The 26,212-nt window shown below is 40.3% G+C and overlaps 4 protein-coding genes across 5 annotated transcripts; 2 read left to right on the top strand and 2 right to left on the bottom strand.

Moving 5' to 3' along the window:
• Window positions 1-261: 261 nt before the first annotated feature.
• Window positions 262-10,940, bottom strand: anapc7 (anaphase promoting complex subunit 7). The gene is made up of 11 exons (XM_061261426.1): window positions 10,705-10,940; window positions 10,188-10,374; window positions 9,003-9,122; window positions 8,723-8,834; window positions 8,455-8,608; window positions 4,426-4,568; window positions 4,032-4,149; window positions 3,722-3,918; window positions 3,037-3,261; window positions 2,106-2,256; window positions 262-1,118 (listed from the first exon to the last, which is right to left on the bottom strand). The coding sequence occupies exons 1-11, from the start codon at window positions 10,803-10,805 to the stop codon at window positions 929-931; spliced, it is 1,698 nt and encodes a 565-aa protein (XP_061117410.1). The 5' UTR covers window positions 10,806-10,940; the 3' UTR covers window positions 262-928.
• A 269-nt stretch (window positions 10,941-11,209) lies between these two features.
• Window positions 11,210-17,624, top strand: ube2g1b (ubiquitin-conjugating enzyme E2G 1b (UBC7 homolog, yeast)). Its single transcript, XM_061260988.1, has 6 exons — window positions 11,210-11,392; window positions 14,467-14,569; window positions 14,782-14,879; window positions 15,134-15,312; window positions 15,785-15,899; window positions 16,105-17,624. Exons 1-5 carry the CDS (start codon window positions 11,350-11,352, stop codon window positions 15,869-15,871), a joined length of 510 nt encoding a protein of 169 aa, XP_061116972.1. The 5' UTR covers window positions 11,210-11,349; the 3' UTR covers window positions 15,872-15,899; window positions 16,105-17,624.
• Window positions 17,625-17,763: 139 nt separating this feature from the next.
• LOC133140786 (actin-related protein 2/3 complex subunit 3-B-like) lies at window positions 17,764-21,098 on the bottom strand. Its single transcript, XM_061260987.1, has 7 exons — window positions 20,943-21,098; window positions 20,408-20,507; window positions 19,735-19,811; window positions 18,787-18,855; window positions 18,467-18,593; window positions 18,219-18,313; window positions 17,764-18,006 (listed from the first exon to the last, which is right to left on the bottom strand). Exons 1-7 carry the CDS (start codon window positions 20,946-20,948, stop codon window positions 17,944-17,946), a joined length of 537 nt encoding a protein of 178 aa, XP_061116971.1. The 5' UTR covers window positions 20,949-21,098; the 3' UTR covers window positions 17,764-17,943.
• A 790-nt stretch (window positions 21,099-21,888) lies between these two features.
• LOC133140047 (uncharacterized) lies at window positions 21,889-25,759 on the top strand. Of its 2 annotated transcripts, none has more exons than XR_009709979.1 (6): window positions 21,889-22,046; window positions 22,418-22,455; window positions 22,914-23,062; window positions 23,629-23,755; window positions 24,188-24,365; window positions 24,511-24,593. XR_009709979.1 is itself a non-coding variant. In XM_061259582.1 (6 exons), the coding sequence occupies exons 1-6, from the start codon at window positions 21,961-21,963 to the stop codon at window positions 25,664-25,666; spliced, it is 642 nt and encodes a 213-aa protein (XP_061115566.1). In that variant the 5' UTR covers window positions 21,889-21,960; the 3' UTR covers window positions 25,667-25,759. The 2 variants fall into 2 exon arrangements, 1 of the variants encoding a protein (XP_061115566.1); XM_061259582.1 differs by lacking the exon at window positions 24,511-24,593 and adding an exon at window positions 25,603-25,759.
• The last annotated feature ends 453 nt before the right edge of the window (window positions 25,760-26,212 follow it).

Genomic DNA, 26,212 nt, shown 5'->3' with positions numbered 1-26,212 from the left:
GCATTTGTCCCATGGATACACAACATCCCCTCACACGCCCTGTTCTCTCAATGTCATGGCATTCACATGGTCAACACCGAGAATCAAGTTAGTCCTGAACGCCTTCTGGCGCGTATCAAGATTCCACACCTTGTAAATTTCACTATTTTCTCGCAGAAAATTGAAAAAACTCAACACCACATGGTCACTGAAATTCATTCATGACCATTGCCACATGGGCTGAAAAAGCCCATTGTCCACTGCAAACAGAACAAGACCCACCACCATGATTGTATTTATTTTTTATATCTATACTACACAAGATCATGTTATATATGTATATATACACAGCACACTACTTATAAACATCTGTATTAGAAACCCCCTCCTCCCCCCACAAGTTATATTACCCCAAGAATGACTAAAATTAAACCATTACATGATTAGAGGGGAAATGCAGGACAAAGTAATGTCAGAAAAACAATAAGAACATCTACAAGGTCATAAGGCAAAGCTTAAACAGGAATATGGCAACAGTCATACAGAAAAAAGGAACAGAATGCCCACAATGGGGGAAAATAGACCAGCAAGACCAGCGTGTTACACTGAGCTCTCCTCCCAGTTTGGATATATACACAGGTACATACAGTTGTCACATAGCAGGTGTCATGCAGTCAGCCCAGCCCCTTCCACATCCACAGAACCGAGTGGAGCCTCCCCTGCACCCCATAGGCTAAGAGGGGCAGAGCCACACTCAGCCACACCCTCTCACCTGAGGAGGGTGTCTTCTCCCTGGGGCAAAGGTCCCACCCACAAGACCCAATTCTGGAGGTTCGGTGAGCACAGCAAGGACAGACATTAAAATCCAGGTGGCCTGACTGGGCGAGCTAGAAGATGGTGCTTCACCGTTCCCCGCGGGCCCCGGGGTGTGTGGGGAGCCGGGGCGGGGTTACTGCATGCCGAACCACTGCTCCTGATCAGCCCACTGGGCCGCCTCGCTGTCACTGCCCTCCAGGTCCCCATCCTCCCCACTGCCCTCCATGTCGTCGCCGTCCTCCTCCACCGTGGCCTCCGTCGGGCTCTCCTCCTTCTCCATCTTCTGCATGCCCTCCAGGGACTTCTGGTCGTTGGGGTCCAGGCTGAAATCAGAGAGAGAGAGAGAGAGAGAGAGAGAGAGAGAGAGAGAGAGAGAGAGAGAGAGAGAGAGAGAGAGAGAGAGAGAGAGAGAGAGAGAGAGAGAGAGAGAGAGAGAGAGAGAGAGAGAGAGAGAGAGAGAGAGAGAGAGAGAGAGAGAGAGAGTACCAGGTCAGGCTGTGCAAAGATCAGCCCCCCAAATCTCACCACATTTTCAGACAAAAGCTATTTATAAATTGCTTAAATGCTTTCAAACTAATTCTCAGAATCCTCAATGCAGTGGTTTCCAAACCCCTCTCTGGGTACCCTTTGCCAGGTCCAGTTATGCAATGCATTTCACCTCAAGCACACCAGATGCAAATAACTAGGCGCTTGATTAGTTGAATCAAGTGTGCTTGAGATGGAACACATGAAACATCTCGATCTGGCTAAGAGTAACCCAGGAGAGGTACCACTGAGCTAATGGAACTCCCAATAATTTTGGTGTCTTGGATGTACTTGCCACAAGTAAACACTAGAGGGAAGCATAAACTTGTAAACACGCGTAGGAGTTATTTTTTAGACTGTTCTGAGGTCAGCATTAAATGTGATTGGTTCCATCAGGTGCCCAATCAAGAAAGGGAGGTGGTGGGGTCATTTGCAGTAGGAAGTGCAAGCCTGAGCTCTCATCAGGCTGTATTAGGTTTGGTCCACGACCCACTTTTCCCTTTCTTGAGACATCCGACTCCACACCTCCGTTTTTTTGATTGGATGCCTAATTGAACCAATCACATCTAATTCTGCCCTCAGAACACAGTCCAATAAATGGAACTCCTATGCACCTTGTAAACAGGGAAGATAAATGTAACATTTACTACTTTGCACATTACAGAGATTTCCCACACATTTTTAATGATTAAACAAATGTATCAAATCGAACAAGCTTAGCCCGTTTAAGAAAAGGGACCCATCATTTAACATGACAAATACTGAGAATTGCCACAGCTTGTTACCTGAGTGCTATGCTATATTGGTCCATTGCCTCTTGATAGTCGTTGACAGCCACCAGGAAATCTCCCAGCATCCTGTGCAGCACACAGTCACTCTGATCGACCAGGGCATGTCGCAGCAAAGCAATTCCCTCGTCATACTTCTGCTCCCTGCCTAGAATAGAAAAACACAATTATACAAGTTCAATTGCTCTACACAAATACAACGTTTTCTAGCCATTACAGAAGACCCTGCCTCTCAAATGAGAAAACTTGACCTGCGGTGACCAGAGTGGGTAATGTTAACACAGGATTCTGCGCGTTTTACACATAAAAACCACCAAAACACAGGTAAAATATACTATATTCTATAACCGCAGATATTCAGATGTATTTTAAGGTTACAGTGGGTCATGACCTAAACTTGAACCACAAAATAATTACACGTTTCTTGGTGCCAATCCTCTTCAGAGTCTGACATTGGGCACAATTACTTCAGTTAATAATAGCTGTTCCCTGCAGCAATACATACAGTATTCTAACCAATGAATGCATTTCTGTTGCAGTCTGTACTTAAGCCTAATTGACTCTTTTGGTAAAACTCATCTGCGTGCTTGTTGATCACAGAGAATATGTCACTTATACCTGTCTGTTAGAACCTATATCCATCACCCTACAAGGAACAGCAGCTTCAATGTATATAGTACCAGTGGATCCAAGCTACTGGACCAGGGAACAGAAATGCTGGTTTAGGACACATCTGACCCCACTAATGAACCGATGCATTTCCTGTGATGCCAGCTCCTCCTAGTCTAAATATTATATGACTTTACACGGTCATCTTGCAAGCAAACCACCCACCCCAACTGGTTCAGAGGATCAATATAGGCCTGTGCTAATTTCCCAATTTCCCAATTTCCCCCAGTGCATGGCAGAAAGCGCAGTGCCCACTCACTCAGCAGCTCTGCCTTCTTCACCACAGCCTTGATGTAGTCGGGCCTCTGCGCCAGCGCTTTGTCCAGCAGGGTCTTGGCCTTCTCCTGGGTCATGGGGTCCTCCAGGCACACGGTGGCCAGGATGGTCAGGGTCTGGGCATTCGCACCGAGCGTCTTGTAAATGTTGTTGGCCATCCCCATTGCCTCCCGGATCCCATTGGAGGCCAGGTAGCAGTCGATCAGCCCTTGTGGGAGAAAGGAGGCATGAAACCAAGCCAACGTAAGCCTTGCTCCAGTGGTCGCTACGCTCAATACTTCTGTTCCATGATGTGCACAAGGAGGCATACTTTCCACTGGCAAATTATTATTATTAAATAAATATAAATTATAATAAATTTATTATTTATTATTATTAAATAAATCATTTTTACTCATTTTTACCAACTTTCTTGGGAAGACATTTTTACACTTTCACACTCCAAAGTGCTTCTGGGCAGCCAGAGCTTCTTGTCACACAGCTAGCGTTGTACAGTCATGGTGTAGGATAAATACACTGCTTTAATCCATTTGCAGATGGTGTACGCAGAATCAATCAAAACACATCTGATATGGACAATCCCTCCCTGGGCAACACTATGGCCAAATATGCCCAGTCCGCCTGATCCCAAATATGCCCATTTTCTTGACACTTGATCTGATCCTTACCCTCGTAACAGTCGAGGCGGCAGGGAGCGAGACGCATGGCCTCCCGGAAGTGTATGATGGCCTCCTGCACGCGGCCCATGTTGCGCAGCGCCGCCCCCTTCAGGAGGAGGGCCTGAACACTGTTACTGTTCAGCTGGATGGCCTTGGCACCGAGGTAGAGGGCGCGAGAGTAGCGCTTGCTGTAGAAACTGTGGCAGCTGAAGGGAGAGAGAGAGAACACAGACGCATAAAACGTTGTTCGCTTTCCTTCTTTCATTAAGTTTACCATACAAGGTTTGAAACTACACAAACATTGCTGAAGCGCGCTCACCCGGAGATGACCCAGGGTTCTGCGTGCTGGTCAGAGATGTTGAACAGTCGCCCTCCCAGGACCTCCACGTCCTCCAGGTGCCCCTCACGAGCCATCAGGTAGCCATAAACGTCCATGCCTGATGAGGCGCACAACCATTAACCAAGTCATCACTGTACCACATATACAATGTGCCCACTAACTTCACTGCCTTACTACACAACAGCAAAAGGGCTAAAAATATTCAGGCAGCCAGCCAGAATCCACTCAGCCAGCACAACATTTACCTAAAATTTTCCAGACATTTTTTATGAGCTCAAAACAGACTGTTTTATGAGCTCATAACTAAGTTAATCTATAATAAAGTGTATTTTAGTCTTTTCTCCGTTAGTTCTACATCCAGGGGAAAGTTCACCTTTGATCAGATAGGGATCCAGCATCTGGGCCTGCTCAAATTTCAGGATGGAGTTCTTGGTGTCCCCCGCCCTGAAGTAGAGGTCTGCCAGGCTCACCAGTAGATCCACATTATCACGAAGCAGAGACTTCTTCTCCAGTGTGCTGCACAGGAAATGCAGGAGAATAAGTGAGAAGCACAACAATACCCAGCTTGCCTTTCACCCTGGGGAAATTATGAAAAGCCCTGATCAAGCAATATATAAATTGTTGATAATTTCTCAATTTACAACATTTTATTCCGATTCTGTTGCAAGAACTCAAGAACTATTTAAAAAAAATAATAATAATAAAATAAAAACAATCATTTAACTGTGGTAAGGCAGTGCCCCAAAGCCCAATAGCTCTAGCGTTACGTGAGGTCAGGCCTACTTTCCATATAATATACAATACCATGTTCTAAAATCACACGTAATGAATCAGAGTACACTATGATACACTGCATCAAGTGATTTGAGGGTTGTGGCAGGTGCCTGCATATTGATCCTATCATCAATTCAGCAATCTAGTATACCGTAAAGCCTGGAATTGGGGCCCGGGGTCTTTTATTTACTTAGGCTGCACAAAGCACAGGCCTTTATTTGGGGCAGGCTTGTATTCGAGGCAGGCCTTTATTTCTTATTAGGCTTCTGTTGTAGAATTTTATTCTTAGAAATAAAGTAAAAGGCTACACTTAAAGTGGGCCAACACTGTTCAACACTTCCTGTAACCGTTCAGAAACGCAACTTGAGTAGCTAAACCATTAATGAAAGCCAAAACAGATGGGTCTTCATAAAATACCAACTTGCCAGACACGCCTTCATGAACAATAACAAATTAGCGTAGATAACAGCAAGTTAAGGATCTTTTTTTCCTAAAGTGCGTTTTATTGTGAGACATGCGTTTCGTTTGGAGCAGCATACCGGTAGGCTATCAAAAGATTTTCGCTTTGGTTTGGGATTTAATTTACTTTTGGACTATTTGATTCAATTGCTAAATGTTGGGACTGATGGGAACTGAAATCTGGGGGGTATTTGATGGTTCACTGTTAAGTTTTATGTAGTTGAAAGAGTGTCAGGATTTCCACCCGTCTGTTTATTGCAAGTCAAGGCAGCCGCTTTCATTCATTCATTGAACGTGCGCTGTGCTGTAAATACATGGAAACCTTATTGTTACATTTTTACATTACATTATTGGCATTTGGCAGACGCTCTTATCCAGAGCGACGTACAACAAAGTGCATACCCATAACCAGGGATAAGTTCGCTGAAAGACCCTAGAGGGAAGTACAATTTCAACTGCTACCTGTACAACAAAGATAAGGACAAGGGCCCTTTTTTTTTTTTTTTTTTTTTTTGAGAACAAAGAAACAAACAAACAGAGCAAAAGTGACCAAAGTTAACTATCCAAACACTGCTTACCTAGCCAACTAAAAATACCGATACATAAAGCAAGTCACAGAGACAACAATTAAGGTTCACAGGGAGGGATGGGGAGAGGTGCTGCTTGAAGAGGTGTGTCTTCAGCTTGCGCTTGAAGGTGGGGAGAGATTCTACAGTTCTGACCTCAACGGGGAGTTCGTTCCACCACCGTGGAGCCAGAACAGACAGTAGTCGTGAGCGTGATGTGGAGGTTCAGAGAGGGGGAGGTGCCAAGCGGCCTGTGGAAGCTGAACGAAGAGGTCTGGCAGGGGTGTAGGGTCTGATGATTTTTTGTAGATAAGTTGGGGAAGACCCTTTAACTGCTTGGAAGGCTAGCACCAATGTTTTGAATTTGATGCGAGCCATGACAGGCAGCCAGTGGAGGGAAGTAAGCAGGGGGGTGACGTGAGTATTTGGGAAGGTTGAAGACCAGACGAGCTGCTGCATTCTGGATGAGTTGGAGGGGTCTGATGGCAGACGCTGGGAGGCCAGCCAAGAGGGAATTGCAGTAGTCCAGGCGGGACAGAACCATCGCTTGGACCAGGAGCTGGGTCGAGTAGGGGGTGAGAAAGGGGCGGATTCTCCGTATGTTGTATAGGAAGAACCTGCATGACCGGGTCACCGCCACAATGTTCTCGGAGAGGGACAGTCTGCTGTCCATCACCACGCCGAGGTTCCTTGCACTGGGTGACGGCATGAGTGTGGTATCCCCGAGGGAAATGGAGAGATCCAGATGGGGAGAGGTTTTAGCAGGGATGAATATCATTTCAGTCTTGCCTGGGTTGAGCTTTAGATGGTGGTTGCCCATCCAGCTCTGGATGTCCCTCAGGCAAGCAGATACGGGCTGAAACCTGCGTATCAGACGGCGGGAACGAGACAAAGAGTTGGGTATCGTCCGCGTAGCAGTGGTAGGATAGCCCATGTGCAGTGATCACAGGGCCAAGGGAGCGAGTGTAAAGAGAAAAAAGAAGCGGGCCTAGGACTGAGCCCTGGGGAACTCCTGTGGAGAGGGGCCGTGGTGTTGATACCGAACCAGCCCAGGCAACCTGGAAGGAGCGACCAGAGAGGTAGGACTCAATCCAGTCCAGGGCTCTGCCACAGATGCCCGTTGCCAACAGGGCAGACAGGAGGATGGAGTGATCCACAGTGTCGAAGGCAGCAGAGATCTAGAAGAATGAGGACAGAGGAGAGGGAGGCTGCTTGTGCAGCATGGAGTGACTCACTGACTGTGAGCCTGATGTGACTGATGTAGCCAAGTAGCCTAAATTGAGTTAATTTTTAATTTTGCCTGATTTACTTTTTATTAAATTGGTAGGCTGGAATGCCTCGCAGCAACAATTGTGTTTAAATGTATACTGCTTCAGCTTTTGGCAAGCTACTCAGAAGGGGGCGGCAAGCGACTGGTAGCTTGAGAGCAACGTGTTGGAGAACGACTTTTCATTGGCAACAGTATTAAACCAATCAACAATATAAAATATTAAGAAGAGCCATTTTATTTCATTTTATTATTTATTTCATTACCCCTTGTATTTGGGGGCCGGCCTTTATTTGTCCGAAACGACCACGCCCCCGGCTATTATCCAAGGCCCGGCTTCAAACAGAATCCTGGACACAATTTGAGGATTTACTATAGACATAAATGTTGCTTGAACAACTTCTAACCTAAAAGCCAAATTTAAGCAGTTTTTGTTCCTATAGAAAAAAGCCTATTTATATTTTGGTTTTCACACCACCTCAATGCGTTTTAAATGATAAATTCATCTAACCAGATACTGTGCCCAAATACCCAAGAATGCCCATAATGAGGACAGCATCCAAAACAGCATCAGCATTGAATTATGCCATTATATTATTACTATATATTATGTGTGCATGCTGTGAGTTTCAGGACTAGATATATTTGGTCTTGATAAACCACAACAGTCAAGACAATAACTAATTTCAGTAACAGGGCCATCAGGAGCAACTGAAGTGGTGGATGGAGAATGTGAAGAGCTGTTGCCTGGTAATACATTTCCAATGTGTCGAGTGAGATAAAAATACTAAAAAACATGTAAAATGATGTCTGAAGACTTTGTGTCTGTGGTTGGAATGAATGAATTGAACAGAACTCAAAATACTGACAGAACCTCCTTGATGAGTATTGCAAGTCATGTCCACCAATATAAATAGGAACTACCCCAGTAAACAACTAATTCCATTTAAAAGTACCACAGTCAGCAATTCACAGGTGAGGGGCTGTTCATGGGGTTTAATCAAACCTGACTGACAGGGAAAAAGGACACACAACCAAAAAATAGCGAGGTGCCAACTCAGAGGGAATAGAGACGCGCACACACTACCGTGCTCCCAGGTAATTTAGAGTTATGTAAAAACAATGTTGAGACAGGCAGTGTATTCATGGCGTGTCTAATCAAACCTGACCACACAGTAGGCCATTCGCATAATTTATCGGTTTGATTTATCTCCTAAAGAATGCCAAAAAATATTCTGGTTTAAGATACCCTTAATTGAGAAGAGTGTAAGTCTAAAAACGCCAAACTCGCACCTGAAAAGCAAACCTAAATGGCAATGAGAGCTGGTTTGCTCACCAGATGGTGTTGATGGCTCGCAAGTTGTCCCCAGCGTGAATAAAAGCATAGGCCTTTATCCACACAGAGAGCCACTCCAGGTTGGGAATGCTCTGAATCACATCCATGGTCATAGATGCCACTTCAGCTCCTTTCACAGACAGAGAGAGAAGACCTGCAACAAACACAAACAACAACTGTCCAATACTGAGGAGACCGTCCATTGCATTGAGGAGAGAGATGCAGAATATTAGTGTAAGCCCCATCAACTGAAATTAGAGTGCCATACCAATTATGGCATCAAGTGCCAGAGGGCACTGCCTTAGTACTTCTTTGTAGCTTGTCACTGCAGATCGCTCTTGGCCAGCCTTTCTGTACAGGTTAGCCAGCATCATGTTGATCTACAGGAAAAACATGATGAAAAAAGCATGCCTGCATTTCACAGTACACCTCCGTTCCAACAGCTCAATACAATAACTGCACTGTATGTAAACAATGTGTGCAATAATTGGTGGGTTAGGAACGCCATAAAGAGCAATGACATGCTTAGACAGATCAGCCATGCAGACCTTGGGTGTTCTCTGGCGGGAGGGGATCCCATCCAGCACAGCGATGGCGTCCCTGTCCAGCTTCAGGATGGTATAGCATTCTGCAATCTTGTACTTCACTTCAATCTCAGATGGAAGGCTCTGGAATAAGGTAAAAATGTCAGCTGTTTCATTCAAAGCCCGAACAGCAAGCACATAAATTGCACATGTTGTAGTTGCCAAAATACCTGCCTAGCATTAAATATACACATTTCTTTCATCCCACTGATGTACCCAAGCAGATGTGTTCAACTCTTCAATGACCACAGGTGATACCAAGTGTGACTGACTAATAAAGTTGAAAATTTTAGACCTAAAAGTACTGTTAACCAATTTCTGTCCCTTGTTTGTCAGCAAAAATCACTGAATAATCACTGAAAATCTGAAAATAATACATTACAATCTCCTTTTCTGACCAAGGCAGGTGCAATCTCACAATTTATCAAAAGCCTTTGACCTTGACAAAGTCATTTCTAAATTCTGAAGCAATCCTTGCTTGGAACAAAATGTGCTGCAATTCAAACACAACAATAAAAACTTGTTGAGCTCAAGAGGTATACCACAGGGTTGGAATGCTCTGCTTTCATTTATATTTATTAATGAGTGTCCATTAACATAAAAACTCACATGTCAATCTACAGTTCTATACATACTTCACATTCGGTTTACTGCAACTGAAATCTTTCAGAAATTAAAAATATCAAACATTTTATTATTATTATTCATTATTATTGCATAAGGTTAGTCTTTTGAAAAAGCCATTTTTAAATAAAAGATGCAACTAAATCAAAATAAAATTATATGTAACAATATTGTTGTGAAAATGAGTATAGAGAAATACAATTTTATAATGAGCTGGGTATTGCTTCATTAGTTATAAAGTTATTGACTCGTATACATTTCTACATTCATTTATGTGATTTTCTTTTTATTATTATCTTTTTAAAGAAAAGGTATATTTGTATTCTGGTATATAAACTGGATACTGTATTAGAGTCGCCTGTCAACAGATTGTCCATTAAGGAAGTCCAGGAAACTAACATAATATAGACTAAGATTTTGCATGTACAACATACAGTCCCGTTACGATGTATCTAGATAATCGAAATATGAGCAGTTCGAAGTGGGTTGGCAACAATGCCAAGTGAGGATTTTAGGCCTACATACCTGTGACTGCAGCGAGGATGCCGTCCCTCCCGTAGAAGGACGTACTTTGGAGGTTTTACTCAGGATCTTCTTCTGCTGCAAAGCCATCCTATACTTGCACCCTGCGTTTCTGTACTCTTTGTCGTGAAACAGTGCATCTGCATGGTACACCAGTAGCTGGTACTTCTGAGACGGGGAGAACAGTTCTCTGCAAGAAAAGGCGTTTATTGGACGGGCGCCTGAATAAGACGTACGATCCACAATAACTGCTTAGTTCACAATAGTTTCGACAGAGCGAAGTAAACTATTATCTAAATAGACAAATCAAAAAGTTGCTATCGTATGCAAGCTAGCTGTAGCTACAGCCGTTGACCTGGTGGTTAGCGAATTTAGCTTCAATGAGTGTGTAACACTAACGTTAGCTGATTAAGTCCATTGGACATCTTAGCTGCCTGATACTGTAGCGAATATTATATAACAGAAATAAGATTTCAGGCTAGCTAACTAATAATTGAAGTATGTTGAACAAGTTACGTACGGGTTGTTATTGCTCATTGTCAGTAACAGGCTGCTTATTATCCGCACGTTCGAATGAAGTCCTGCAGCCGCCATATCCCGAACATGGTCTATGACATTCATCTTATACTTTTTGTTATTTTACGTATTTGAATCAACAAGGGATAGTCTTCGATCGTAATCTTGCAATGTAGCAAAGCTTATGCCAGAAGAAAAGATACAATTTGTATCAAATATGGCGCTTCGGGGTCTTGAAGTCGGTCCTTAACTGGGATTGTTTGCGTCTTATAAAAGTTAGCTGGCTAGCCACCCAAGCCTAGGCGAAAACAATAATAAAAAACAGTTCAACAAAATATTTGTATACATTTAGAGAGCATTTAAAAGGAATTAAAATATGCTGTATCTAAAATCCGATGGATTCAGTGTCATTTCTTTATCATTGTTCAATTTTTATTCAGGAGACTTGGCAGGGCTACCCTGTGCCCTTGCACATGCGCTGTGAATGAGCTTAAATCACTCCAGGAGCCCTAAATGTGTCAGACACAGAGGCAGCCAGGGAAGCAAAGAAAGACATTCGGTGTGTTCCTTCTCATTCCCTTTTATTTGTTTATCAGTATTCTTTCAGTGATAGCTAGCTACTTCTGTTTTCTATTGAAGCTCACGTACAATGACTGAACAATCAGCGCTGCTTCTTCGAAAACAGCTAGCAGGTAAGATATCTAAGGCTTAAATGATATTGGCTAAATGTAGCTAGCTAACCGCGCAACAGCCGCGGCTGTTTGTTTACATGAGTGTTAAACACGCCAGCTAACGATGGCAACCTGCTTCTTCAGTGCTGTGCTCGAACTACTTTATTGTGCTCTATATTTGTGCAATACTTGGGACAAGTAAACTAGTCAGTAAGCCATCCTTTGCTCTCTCGGCTACCCATGGGAGTAACTTAGCTAGCTAGTTATTCCCATATTTGGATAACGAGTGTTAGCCAGCTAATAAGCTAGACAGCAAATGATTGGATTGTGCTGTGACGCTAGCTAGCCAAATGTATGCTTAAGCTGTCAATGCCTACGGCAGGGCTGAGCTATCACAATACAGCTGACTGGCTAGCAAACGTTGGTTCCTGGCCAGCTTGCTACTTCCCATGACCAAGATAATGGACGGTGGCGTGCTAGCTAGCTAACTTTGGTTGACTAACGTGTTGTTCAAGTAACGTTATCCCACTAACATATATTGTAAAGGTGGATATGTCCGGAATATTGCTTCGCTGCTAGCTGACGAACAAAGGAATAATTAGCTATAATGTTAGCTAGTTTGAGGTAGGTGACCTGGTCTATGTACGTAGCGCTATCTTGCCTGGCTCCCAGACTTGGTCCCGGTGACACTGCATGCTGGTTTTCATTTCAACTCTTATTGCAACCTTTGAATTGTGAGAAGCGAATTGTTCTTAGACATTTGATGCCTTCCGAGGGATAGTTTGCTCTATTCATATATGAGAACATGTAATCAGTCCGATTAATGTCTTCTTTCTCTGTAATGTTGTATGCTTTTTCAGAAAGGGGTAATATCTTGAATTGATTCATTTATATTCTGGTAGGTGAAATCAGCTGGGTCCTAATTGCTGAAAGAGTGGACACCTGATCTTAGAAACTACGCCATTGTGGTACTGCTAATAAAATGAACAAAACACGCTTTGTTACATGTAAGGGACAAATTAAAATCATTATAAATAAATAAAAACTTCCCCTATGAATAGTTGACACATTTCCCATTCCACTCACCAATTCAAGTGCAATTGGCCTATGAGAGTACAGGTCGCCTAGATTCAGAGAGAATCAGACTTTAGAAGTACACTCCTGCTTGGGGAAATGTTGTACTTTCTTCATCCCAGGTTTTGCACTTTTATGACTTGGTGCATCAGGTTCCAGTTCTCTTTCATAGTGGGCAGTCACACTTCCACTCATCTCAATAAGAATTAAAAGAAGCATCAAGCATCCATGTGAAAGCGTCACTATAGTGAAACACTAACTGAACATTGTTTTCTCCTGTCTTCAAGACTTCATTGTTTAGTTTACCACAATGCATATATTTGGTTTAATAAATTATATAAATTTTCAACCCCTGCTAAGGTCTTGTGTATTTGAAATGAAAGCTTTACATAAAGCTGACAATTGAATGGACTGCCAACATCAGATGAATTTAGTATAAACAGATTACACACACAGTACAGTGCCCTCCATTTTTTGGACAAAGACCCATTTATTTATTTGCCTATGTAGATTTTTAATAAAAAAACATTTTTTAAATCACATGTGGTTTAAGGGTACATTGTCAGATTTTAGTAAAGGGCATTTTTATACATTTTGGTTTCACCATGTGGAAATTACAGCAGTGTTTATATATATATATATATATATATATATATATATATATATATATATATATATATATATATAGATAGTCCCCCCATTTCAGGGCTACTCAAGAATTGACCAGTGCTCTTTCTTCTTAATTTTGTTCCAAACTCTTGGTTTTGTTAAGCCTAAGGTTTGGCTGATGTCTAACCATTTTATTCTTGTTTCTCAGTCTTATAATGACTTTGACTTTCATGTTGATAAACAGCAATAATAGTTTCCAAAGGTGATCAAAAGACTAGTTGCTGAGAGCTCTCTTATACCTGCATTAAGGAGCCAATTAAACACACCTGAGCAATTACAAACACCTGTGAAGCCATGTCCTGTTATGGTGCCCTGAAGTGGGGGGACTATGTATAAACACCACTAATTTCTACATAGTGAAACCAAAATGTATAACATTTAATAAAAAAAAATAAAAAAAAGATGAGTGTGCACTTTAACCACGTGGTAATTGTGTGATTCCAAATCTCGGGTTTTCATCCCGAACATTATGGAGGGCACTGTATATAATATTAATACTGGAAAAATGTTTTTAAGTTCAAGTTCAACTGCCAGTAATTCTCCTTCATCAAGGTTGCTAATGATTGGCTTTTTAATTAGATTTTCTTCTCCAATACATATTGGCATCCCACTTCCCCTTTGCGTGCTGTTATCTCTCTGGCATGTCCAATTCACTTCTAACCACTTTATTGTATTGACCAGCCAGGTCCCAATGACCCAGTCAATATTATGTGCTGGAATTATTTAAGCTAATTAACTGCTTCATCTATATCAGAATTTCTTCATTTATTCTGTTTAATTTCTGTTGTGATTTTGCAATTGAAGTTATATTTTTCTAAACACGTTGTTTATGTGAAGCTAGAACAGGGAGAAAACATAAATAAGAGGAGACTAATCTTTCAAACCACGCATGAATTGGCAGAGGTTTCTGGTCCTGGCTATGACGCCATCTGTAACGGTCATCCTATTTCTGCTTTTCCCTTCTCTTAATTAATTGAGGGGAAAATACATTAAAAACAAGTGCAAATTAGACCATATTTTACTGTAATACCACTACAACTTTCCAGTACGGTATGGTACACTCAAAAAGAATGAACAATTTCCTGTAGGATAAGCAATTCTATAAGGAAACATGACATACCGTTTTATGATTCAGGTTTTTTTTTTTTTTTTTTTTCCCTTCTTCTCTCTCAGCTCAGATGTGCTAGGAATCATCCAGGCTGGATGCTTAGTATTGCATGATTTATCCCACCTACCGAACTGCAAAATGTTCTGTCCAGTTTCGTTAAGGTCTGTTCTTCCTGTTAAGACTACCAATGTGGATTGTCTTGTTCTCTTTTTCTCAATAAAATGATATTCTGTTTTGATTTCAGAGCTCAACAAGAACCCTGTGGAGGGCTTTTCAGCTGGCCTCATAGACGATGATGATATCTACAAATGGGAGGTTGTCATCATAGGCCCACAGGACACACTGTTGTAAGTGTTAGGGGTTGTTCTTGAATGTTACTGTTCCAAAATGTCTAGTTACCAGTAGGCCACAACGATAATTTGAGTGATCTCTAATGTCCTAGAACCACCTTTGATCTCAAAGAAAGAAAACGTGAACATGTATATATTTTTTCTTGTACTGTCAATGGTAAAAGAATGAAAGAATCATTTATTTTGGTTACTTTTTTCTTCCTTTCTAGTGAAGGGGGATTTTTTAAGGCCTACCTAACCTTTCCATATGATTATCCACTGAGGCCTCCAAAGATGAAGTTTATCACTGAAATCTGGCATCCCAATGGTAAGTTGACAACTTGTTTTTGTTTAACGAGCTGCAGCTGTGGCTTTCTGTTTCTGAAGTGCATCGGTGAATATGCATTCAAGAAACATAAATTGAAATTGTCAAACCTGCATCCTGAAGGTAACGCTGGCCCACAGAATAGCCCTTATGAAAATTTGGCTTGTGGGGCACATGCTGTCTAATATGGCTTCTTATGGTGCAGTTGCTTCAGCTGTTGATGTGAGACACTTTGCTGATCTGCAACTCATCCATAGTGGCAAAGAATGGCGATGTTTGCATCTCTATTCTGCATGAGCCGGGAGAGGACAAGTTTGGCTATGAAAAACCAGAGGAACGATGGCTGCCCATCCACACGGTGGAGACCATCATGATCAGTGTAATCTCCATGCTGGCTGACCCCAACAGCGACTCGCCCGCGAACGTGGATGCTGCGGTGAGCCCCCCCATCCTCACGCCACGCGTGAGGGGCATGACCTCACCACGTTTCTCTCTCATTTCACTGCCAGTGATGCCATCTTAAACCATTTTGGTCCACACTACAGAAAGTGTACTTTAAATGGAGGTCTAATTGTTATGTTCCTGGTGTATTCCTTCTTATGTATGTATGCATGTTTAATTGTGGAGTGGTATGTAGTACATCTCCTTTTAACAGTAATTGTTTTTAGTCACCTTTTCCTCATCTGCTGAGTCATGGTTTTAGGTATTCTTTATCGTGGCAATACTCAAAAATACAGCTTGGAATTTAGCAACTTTTACACTGCTGGCCATCAGAAGTCTGTCTTATCTATACTGCCATGCAGTATTATTTGATTAATAAGTTCATAACCTCATAACTATGATTTATTGGATATTTAACTTATGGAGCCCTTGGTTACTAATTACTCATTTGTACCTCTTTTCTGCAGAAAGAGTGGAGGGAGGATCCCAACGGGGAGTTCAAGAGGAAGGTGGCTCGCTGTGTACGAAAAAGTCAAGAAATGGCCTTTGACTAGACCATTCGTCAATGTTACAAGATCCAGGGTGAGTATATCAACTGTCAGTTACATAAAAAAACCTTCCTTTTGTTCAAATTGAAGCATAAATTGCCATACCAGGAAAAATGACTTCTTCACCACAATAAAATAATTCCTGCTGTGAAGATTAAGTGGTCTTTTTCCTTTTTCTAAATTGAATAGTATAATTAACATGGTACTTGTTTTAAAGTATTCTGTTTCTTTTCTTCCAGCTAATGGAAATGGCTTCTTGAGGAAAATCTTTTCATTCTTCAACAAAAAAAAACAAAAAAAAGGCTTTTTGTGCCGTGCTTTTGCTAGTCAGGGGACATGGAAAAACAACCAGCCAGCCATTTTGGTTGTTTCTGATAGGATCATGTGTTTGAGTGAATGAATGTTGGAAAAGTGTACCAGCTAAGTAATTTTTGATTTCCTACCTGGAAAGTGTATATTTAATTTAATTTATTTGAAGAATATTATAATAATAATGTAAAATATGTCACTACTGTAAATGAACTTGCTTTTTTATCAGCTGCTGAATGGTTTCTACTTTATACCAGGGTTCTTATGCAATTTCTTGGGTATTTTGTTTGTGGTGCTTAAGGGGGTGGGGAAAAAACAGAAAAGCCAGTTTCCTTTATTAACCCTCCATCATCACTCCCATCACTTTGCGAGGTGAGCTGCAAAATTGGACACATTTACATTACTCTCAGCAAGGGTTCAACCTTGTCTGTCGATCACTGCTGCCTTAGCTATTTTCTTCTTTCTGGTGTTCCTGCTATCACTATAAGCTGATCCTTAGTAAGAGACAAATTTTCTTCAGTTTTTAATTGACATTTTTAACAAACCAAAAATGAAAAAGCTGTGATTATTTTTTGTGTGTGTGTATATATAAATATGTACCATACTGGCACCTGGATTTACCTCAACTCTGGCTTGTTTTTTCCCCCTATTCAGTCTATGAATTTGAAATGTTTTTCTCTGAAGTTGTCCTTTTGGTGGAAGCACACTGACTTGACTGTGCATGTGACCATTGTTTTTATCTCCTGCCAATATATGCTTGATATCTTTCTCATTAAGCTTCAGTTAAGTCCTGTGTATTATTTAGTGAGGAATAACAACCATTTTGAGATTTCAACACATCTAAATTGGTTTAGATTCCAGCCACCACCCTTTCACGACTCTGCAAAGCCGTGTGTGAACAATTAATTCCTTTAGTCATACCATAAGGCAGCATTGCTAAGGAAGTTGGAAGAAATCTGAAAAGTTGTTACTCATGTGAATTCTACTGGATTATTTGTTGGTTTCAGCTTTAGTGAATCCATGGGTGTGGTGATGGGTTGATATTAAAACATGTTCCTGGGTGATTATGTTGAAGGGCCATACAATTAGTTTGAATTTGATGACATGAGATGGTCATGCTGTTGCTTTTCAGACACCACATTTCCTGTCACTGCAAGTGCTCCATTAGCATTAGCGATGTGAATTGTGTAGTTTGTGCTTCCTACCCCCCCATCATTAACTATCCTCCTTTGACCGGTGCACACTGTATTCATACCAGATAAATGGAGCATATCAAACATCATGAAGCAATACAAACAGAAAATCACACCTTTTCTTGATCTCAATGGTTTATTTCAAGTTTAAGCCCCCTCCCACCCCCCTTTTTATTTTACCCTAATGTATTTTGATCACCACTTGTTTTGTGAAATGTGTATTAAATCTGAGCCCCAATAAAGTGTGTAAAAACTTATTTTTGGATTTCCAGTGTGAAATTGTCATCCTCAACTGCGAAATGTTCTTTTGCACAAGATTATCCATAATATGGAAGTATTCCCCCTCATTTTCTGGAATAAGTTATGGGGGAATTGTATAATACAGTAAATTGTAGCTGTGGGGGAAACTATTTGTTTTATTAAGCACCAGCTTAATCATGAATCGGCCAACAAGGTATGTTCATTTAATTACATCCAGGATGCACAGTATATATATACATATATATTAAAATAATTCACAAAAGGATATCCAAACAGACAAAGTTCAACCTTGCATCTGAAATGTCCTGTGGCTGTCTACTGTCCTGGCGCAGACAGGCTTTTGTTCATAAATTGTTTCTTCACAAAGCAAATCCACCACTAGAAGGAAACACATCAACTTTTACACCACAAGAAGTTTTAGTCAGATGTACTTCACACATACTTTCGGCTTCACAGAGTATTTCACAGATTTTCAATTATACCTAATCTGGAGACATATGGGATCCTGGGACGATGGGACTGACCAAATTTGAGATCAAGTTCTTAACAGAGGGTTAACAAATGCTCCTGGAAAGCAGACAAAACCTCACCTTGCTGGGCTTATCCGTCTGGGGGTCAAAAACCCGGTCGCACAGCCTCAGACCAGTCTCCTGTCGAATCTGCTGAAGGTAGCCTCTCATGGTCTCTGTGGAGGGTAGCATAGATTTCACATCCACATACCTCCGATCGATATGTAGTTGATGCAGCTACTTCTCTTAATCTGATACACTATCACAACAATCCTCCGTAACCTGGAAAGCTGATTCTACCAGGAGAAAATTAATCTCTTTTCCATTACCCTCTTCCTGCTTGTTGGTGGGCTTGGCATACATGGCATTTAGTGGGAAACCTGGCTCTCCTGGAATGGGGAAGTTTGTGATGCCCAACGTGTACATCTCTTTCTCTCCTTGGCCCCTGGAGCCACACTGCAAATGTCAAAACAAGATGAAAAGGTCAATACAGAGAAATTGATTGTGCCACGCTGAATACAGTCTCAAATGTAATGGGTCTATGATTCTAGGGTTTGCACAGAAAGCCCTGATGAACACTTGTTGAACAAAATCCTTGCAGCTATGAACACTTAAATTAGTGTGCAAACAAATGAGATGTCATTCTTACCCTCTGCAACTTCTTCAGGCATTCCGAAATGTACAGGGTTACGTAAATCAGGGTTCTGTCTGCTTCGTTCTGGGGAGAAAAAGCACTGTTAGTCACCTCTACAAAGATAAAAGGCTATCTTTATTCTTGTTTCCTGGTTTTCATGTAGGACTGAAAATCTACATTTTTAAAAGGTGAAATTATATGTCAACAAAGTATTTAACAAATGTAAAATGTTCTTTTTTGACTAGCCATCCAGTAGAACCAGCTTCTACTTTCTTTATTATTGAGCAAACAATCTATATTATTGGGATATCCAAATGTGTTTGCTTCATCCCTGACTCGCTGAGAGCTCCCTGGTCTTCAATTTGTATTTTTTGTTCAATTCACAATTCACTGAACAACAATCCACCCAAAAACAGGTTTGAACCTGTGTTCATTTAAAGCTTCCAGACCACGGGGGTTGAAATGAATACTTATGTATCTCCTTTATTTATTTCTTTTATTTGTAAATATCTACTCACTGAACACTTTATAAGGAATACCTGTACACCTACTTATTCATGTGATTCTCTAATCAGCCAATTGTGTGGCAGCAGTGCAATACATACAATCATGTAGATACGGGTCAGGAGCTTCAGTTAATGTTCACATCAACCATCAGAATGGGGAAAATTGTGATCTAAGTGACTCTGACCGTGAAATGATTGTCGGTGGCAGACAGGGTGGTTTGAGTAACTCAGAAAGTGCTGATCTCCTGAGATTTCCAAACAATTAATTAAAATGACCATAAATAAAAGCTTGACAGCAACAATAGGCAGCGATTAGTGATAAAATCCATGTGCAGTACAGAAATCTAAAGGAGGCAAATGTATTCTATGCAAGTTACACAATTGACAAAAAAATATTAGAAAATAAATACTGCACGTTAAGTGCCATCTCTTTCTGACTGGCAGACAGGAGCCTCACCTTAATTTCATAGTTTTTGAAGAATACGTTAGCTTTGAAGTAGTAGATGGCCTCGTCAATGATGTCAGAATCTTTGGCTGAAACCGTTAACATAAATATGTACATTATCACTATTATGGTTGTTTTCACATGTCAAATGTGTATAGAATACCAAATGATTATTTTACAGTAGAAGAGTACTGTGCTGAAAATACCATTTTCAATTCACGTCACACACCAACAACCGTATTCTCATTAGCTATTTGAAACGATATGATTCTATTCGCAAACAAATATCAACAAAGATGCTAAACTTTCAAATATACCACATTGCTGAGCGACATGCTAACAGTACTAAACATTTGTGGGTGTAGGTTTATGTAGAGAGCGAACCCATATAAAGAAATTAAATAAAATCTCTGAATGCTTAATACATTATATTTAAATCGATTTGTGATGAGCTGTCACTTTAAGGTTGAATTCTCTCTTTGAACATTCCCAAATAAGGAAGTAAGCTTTTGTTGTAGCCACGCTGGCTAAGTGGGCGTGGAACTACATTTTTCACCCAAAGACCAAAGAGTACACAATCCTACAAAGTCGTTCAAATCCATGAGAAAAGGGAACGTTTAAGGGCAACATCGTAGGTCACTGATAACACCACAGTATATCACACACAAGACTTAAAAAGACTTACTCTCTTTAGGAGCGGGACCTTTAAACTGGGTTTTCAGGGGAAGCAAAGCCATGTTCCCCACCAGCTTGGTGTCAGAATCCATCAAACTCGAATGATAAGCCTATCGTTAAACAAAACAGAAATGTTTAGTAATTTACAGGTAAAATAGTTTTTTTTTTTACATAAACGATGCAAATAAACAAGAAGGCAATCAGATAGATAGTTAATCATTAGCTGGATAGTAGCAGCTAGGTAATGTTACTTCCTAATATAATGGGTTACCAAAAACAATATGTAGATAATGCTAGCAAACGCAACGATAAAGTTGCAAAGTATGTCAAAAACAACAACAAACAAGCAACCACTAGTTAGCAACTAGCTAGTTAGCTAAGTTAGCTATCGCCCTGAGCCAGCCACTTCCTTAGCTAGTGGCTGCAGTTTAGCAACTGATATCTAAATCTGCTAGTAATATCGACCGCGCCTGTTACATTCACTGTACGACAAAAATAACGTTATAGTGATCCGAGATAAAAACATAATATGTCAAAACACTTACCGGCATTTTCAATTTGTAGCTTGATGGCTATGTCTCCAGACTTGCTACAACAGTAACGTAACGCAAGATGGAGCTTCTTCTTTGTTTGTTTTTTCTGTTTAGTATTAAAAAACAAATCCCACAGTATCGTCCTCTACTGTACCGGAGTGTGAACAACAGACGCACGAGTAACCTACATGGATTCAGGCGAATCACGGGTTTGAGTTCAGTTATGTTCGTCCTTTAAAGGCCACCTCAGCAATATGGTTTGATATAGAGAAAAAATCATAGCTTTAAGGTACATTTGTACCGAGATAAAGTTTAAAGGTATGCCAGTTACCAGGTTATGGGCTGGTGAGGCATATCCCCATACAGAGACTTTTGATGAAGTTGGTGCTTAAAGTGAGAAAATAGCACCAAACGGTATTATGACACTCAATTATTGTATAGAATATATACATTACGAAAATTATATTATATATTTTTTTATTTTTTTATTTTTTTATAAAATCAAAGCTGCACACTTGGGGCTAAAGGGCAGGTGTTTGGACACCCGGAACCCTTCCTCCTGTACAGGCTTAAGAATTCGGCAATTTTAAGGGTTTTATATAGAAATAACTACCATGATCAGACACGCAGCTTCACACAATTGCTTATTTTTGTCTGCCTTTCCTTAATTTTTCCTTTTCTTCCTGTTTCTCCTAAATTTCCATTCTGGATGCATCAGATATTACTTGGAAAACAAGGGTAACAATGCTTTTGAATATGTTTCTGTTAAACATATATTCATTTTAATATCCATCTGTAGTGCCGACCGATTTGGAATGGTTTTTTCAGCTTATGGTTTGTGTATGTAACTGAATGAGATCATATTCTACAAGGAATTATTGCATCGCTTTTCCAGGTACGCAGGCGCACGAGGGAGTCCTTCGTGGAGTTTACGTCCCTTCTGTCACACGACTTTTCCCGTTAAGTAAAAGACACAGTACAAACGCTGTTGCGAAATCTAAACTATTAAAATATTGCGAAAAGACAAATAATGAGAAAGCAAGTGACATTCGTGGAGGAAAACTGCAACGGGGAACATCTAATTCAACACGAAAACAGTCGCTACTTAGCAACGAGGTAAGCATGGATAACCTTATCAAGGATAGGTCAAGTAGTCCGTAATTCTGCTAACAGAAACTAGCTGTGTCGATTGGGCTTTGGAAATATCAAGTGTCACATGTTTTATTTTTGTCTTTAAGTGTCATATTGTATTGTTGTCATTAAGAAATTATGCAGCTATAACATATGCTGAGCTGCCTGTGGGTTATTTTTATCTGTAGGGTATTTCTTTGCTGTTAAATTATCTGTAGGTTAGCCTACTGTAATGGTATTGCTAGCCATTGTAGTCGACTCTGAACGCATACATTTTATGCTCATGTTTATATACGTTTTTTCTCTATTCACTATAAATACTAGCATATTGTTAATTTTACTATTATTGCTCCTAGGTCTGCAGGTCCTTGTCCACAAAGGGGCAAATATGTAGGTATGTGTAAGTGCATGTTATTTATTTTACCAGGATGTTTCCAAGTTTCCAAGTACTTCTACTTTGAGCCGCCGTTCTACGTGAAACCGAATTTCCTACGAGGAGGTACTGGTGTGCAGTTACTTGTAATGGTACACCTGGTGAGCTGTGAATAGGGGCAGTGGAAATTGACTGTAATAAGAAGCCGCGCTCTCTCTGCATAGAGAAAAGAAAATACAGCTGTTGCCATGTTTTCAGTGACATCACAACGGCCCATTTGCTAGGAATAACGTGTTACAGATGCGCAATATGAGTAAAATAATTTGTATTTATGATACTGACCTTTCTTATTTTTACATTGATCAAATCACCATTCAACAAAATGATGTCAATTGTTGCCATCAGGAAATAATAAAAATGCTGATTTATGCATGGTATGAATTAAATATATTTTATTGTCATTTAACTGTCAATGACAGGTTCGGACAGTCTGTCGAGTGGTCATGATACCAGTGTGAGAGGCCAGAGAAGATCCCATTTCAAGGCCCCTCCACAGCAGATGTCGGAAGCCCATCAGATTAAAACTATTAATATTCCAAAATCCTTAATGGCTGCCCCATTTTTACAGGTAATCCAATGGATATTTACCGTAAGTTTGCCCTTTGAACACACACTATTTGCTGCAATTTAATGCATTGTTTCCTTTTTCTGTTGATCGGAAAGCAAAGCTTCGTAATTGGTGAAGCTAAAATGGAGTTGTCTCAACTAACAAAATTATTTTCTCACCAGCAAAAAATACTGATTGGTAGTTTCGTGAGTCATCAGTAATATATTGTACCTCTGCTCATTCTGGAGTTCATGAGATCCTTCCTCTTCCATCGCTACACAATTAAACAGGTGTTAGTAATGCCTACTCTGTAATTTTCGTTGAATTCATATTCATAATATTCCCTACAAGTGCTTTTTTGCTTGAACATAATGTGTGATATTTTCTGAAGCTGTACCCTTTCTGCAATCTTTGTGAATTGATCATTCACTTTTGTTTTCATTTTTTGTTCCCGCATACATTCTGGAGTGAAAAATATTTTGTTTGGAATTGGATGTTTTTCTATGGTTGTTGCAATATTGAATGACTCGCAAATATCTACATAACACTGCATTAGCATTAATAACCATATCTTGTTTACCTTTCAGCATCCTAGCCTGACATATGGGCAAAAGCGTTACCTGTACAGCATTGCCAATGTCTACAGCACAGAACATATGCAGAAACTGATGAAAAGACACTACCTTAATGTGTTACACCGGTGTATCAGAGCAGGTTTGCAATATTTCATACATGTATGACATATAACCTGCCTGAATGGGATGGGACTTTACTGAAAAAGTATTTGCCAATTATTGCATATTATCACACTGAATGGTTTCAGCTCTTTAAGACAAAATGCAATATTAGAAAAAGGGAACTGGACTAAAACCTAAAACTAATATTTCATTTATTTATTGAAAAAGAGGATGATGTTGGTGCTTGATTACTATGAAAAAAAAGGTATTTAAAATGTGTTTTGTGTTTACAGAGGTTCCCTTTGTCTAATATTACATTTTATCTAAAGATCTGAAACCATTCATTGTGACAAATATGCAATAATAGAAGAAATCGTGGCACTATACATCCGAGTTAAATTGACACTGCCTCTGACACTACATGGCAGGACATTTTCACATACTGTATGAAACTCTCTTGGTTTCCTAGGTCCAAATGGATTGAGAGAAAACAGAACTCCACAGTTAAAAAAGAAGTGCACATTTGAATCGGGCAATAAGACAAATTCCCGATCTCTTGACAGTAGCAAGCCAAATCGAACCAGACATGCAGCTGCAGGACAATCTGGGAAGATCATCCTACCCAGCATTAGCAACAGTCAGAAGAGGTGAAAAACCATTCCATCTATAAGAAATATAAAATGCTTGGAAACATGCAAGGGACAAGAGCATTCATTTTTATAAACAATGTCTGAAACAGTCTTTTAATATTGCATCACTATTTAATCCTGTCTTTTGTGACTTGATTTGTAGGACAGTATCTAATACTTCAAATGAAAGAGGAACAAGAATAATAAAAACGAATGAACAAGTGGCACAAAACACTTCTCTGAAAGGCAAGTGTAACAGGAGTAGGTCTTCAGTGGGTGAAACACGAGATACCCAGCTCACCAAGCTACCTTCTGTACCTGACTTTTATGCATTCAGCCATTACTCTGAACTTTTTTTTGTACCTATACGGTATTCACCAACTCTTATCATATGTGAATGTGTACAGTGGGGTGCAAAAATATGGGCACCCCTGGCTTGAATGTCTGTTACAATGAATCTATATGTGATCTAAAGCAAACCTATACTCTAAATGGTACAGGCCTTTCTGCAAATTTTAAAGCAAGGTTGCTTTTTATTTTTATTTTGTACTGTTTACAAATGATAAAAACGTTTTTTTGTGATATATTGTGCGAGTGGAAGGTAGAATGGATTCCACCTAGTATAAAGAAATTCTAGAGGGTAATGTTCGAAGGTCAGTCCAGACATTAAAGGTGAAGAGAAGTTGGGTATTCCAGCAAGAGGATGATCAAAAGCATGCCTTGAAATCAACCATAAAGTGCCTCCACTATTCCAAAACCGGATGAGGGATTTGTAATGGCCACCACTGTCCCCAGACTTGAAAATTATTGAAAATCTGTGGAGCAATTTCAAACATGCCATGCATGCAAGGAGGTCAAAGAATATTACTGAGCTAGAGGTGTTCCACCAGGAAACTTCCAAAAGCAAGAATTGAAAGACTCTTAGCTGGCTTCAGAAAGCGTTTGCAAGCTTTTATAGTTACCAGTGTTAGTACAAAGTACTAACTAACAGGGCTCCCAAACTTTTGCAAGGGCCTTTTTCCTTTTTTATTATTTTGAAACTGTAGTACACCACTGGGACCATCATGTGTACCATTTAGAGGTGAGGTTCACTTCTGTTCACTTAGATATTCATTGTAAAAGGCTTTTTGACCCGGGGTGCCCGGAGTTTTGCATACCACTGTATGTGTGTATGCATGCCTGGAGCATTGAGTGTGTGTGTGTTAAAACATTTTAATTAACACATTTTTTAATGAACATTACAAATATTTTACAGCTGCAAAACGGTGGGAAGACCCTCCAGGGAAGCAGGAAAAGACTGGAGAAGAGTTTCTGAGTGAAAATATGAGATCTCTCTCAATAGAGCAGGAAGAAATACACTCAGAGACCTAATCAGACACATTCTAAAACAAAGACTCCTTATTTCAAGACTGAGATACAAAATAGTAGAATTGACCAGTAAGAATGTATGTTAATGTACTACATGCAATACTATGAAATAAACAATTTCAAAACTGGACATTTTATATATTTTTAGCAGGAACACGGTATTACACACAAGCTATGTGTGACACTACAATCAAAAATACAGCAAAACCGAAAACTAGTTTCTCTGCGAACTGACCTGAGTCATTTGTCATTTTGCCGTCTAGTGGGCGTGGGCATGTCTCCTTAACTCACAATCAGCATGGCAATCAGAAGGGTGTAACTCTGGAACACTATCCTTCAACATTCGTAGCTCATCACCACATGGTCAGGGTTGCAGGGTCCACTCCCATGTTCAAGTGACTAAATCTGACTTAAATAAGAACCCATTGGCATACCAACTGGTTGCATTAGATAGATTTTCAGACAGCATAGTAACCACAAATCTACATAGGGTTTTG

This window comes from Conger conger, chromosome 11, assembly GCF_963514075.1.
Source record: "Conger conger chromosome 11, fConCon1.1, whole genome shotgun sequence".
NCBI lineage: Eukaryota > Metazoa > Chordata > Actinopteri > Anguilliformes > Congridae > Conger > Conger conger.
This window is presented reverse-complemented; position numbering and strand designations above follow the sequence as displayed.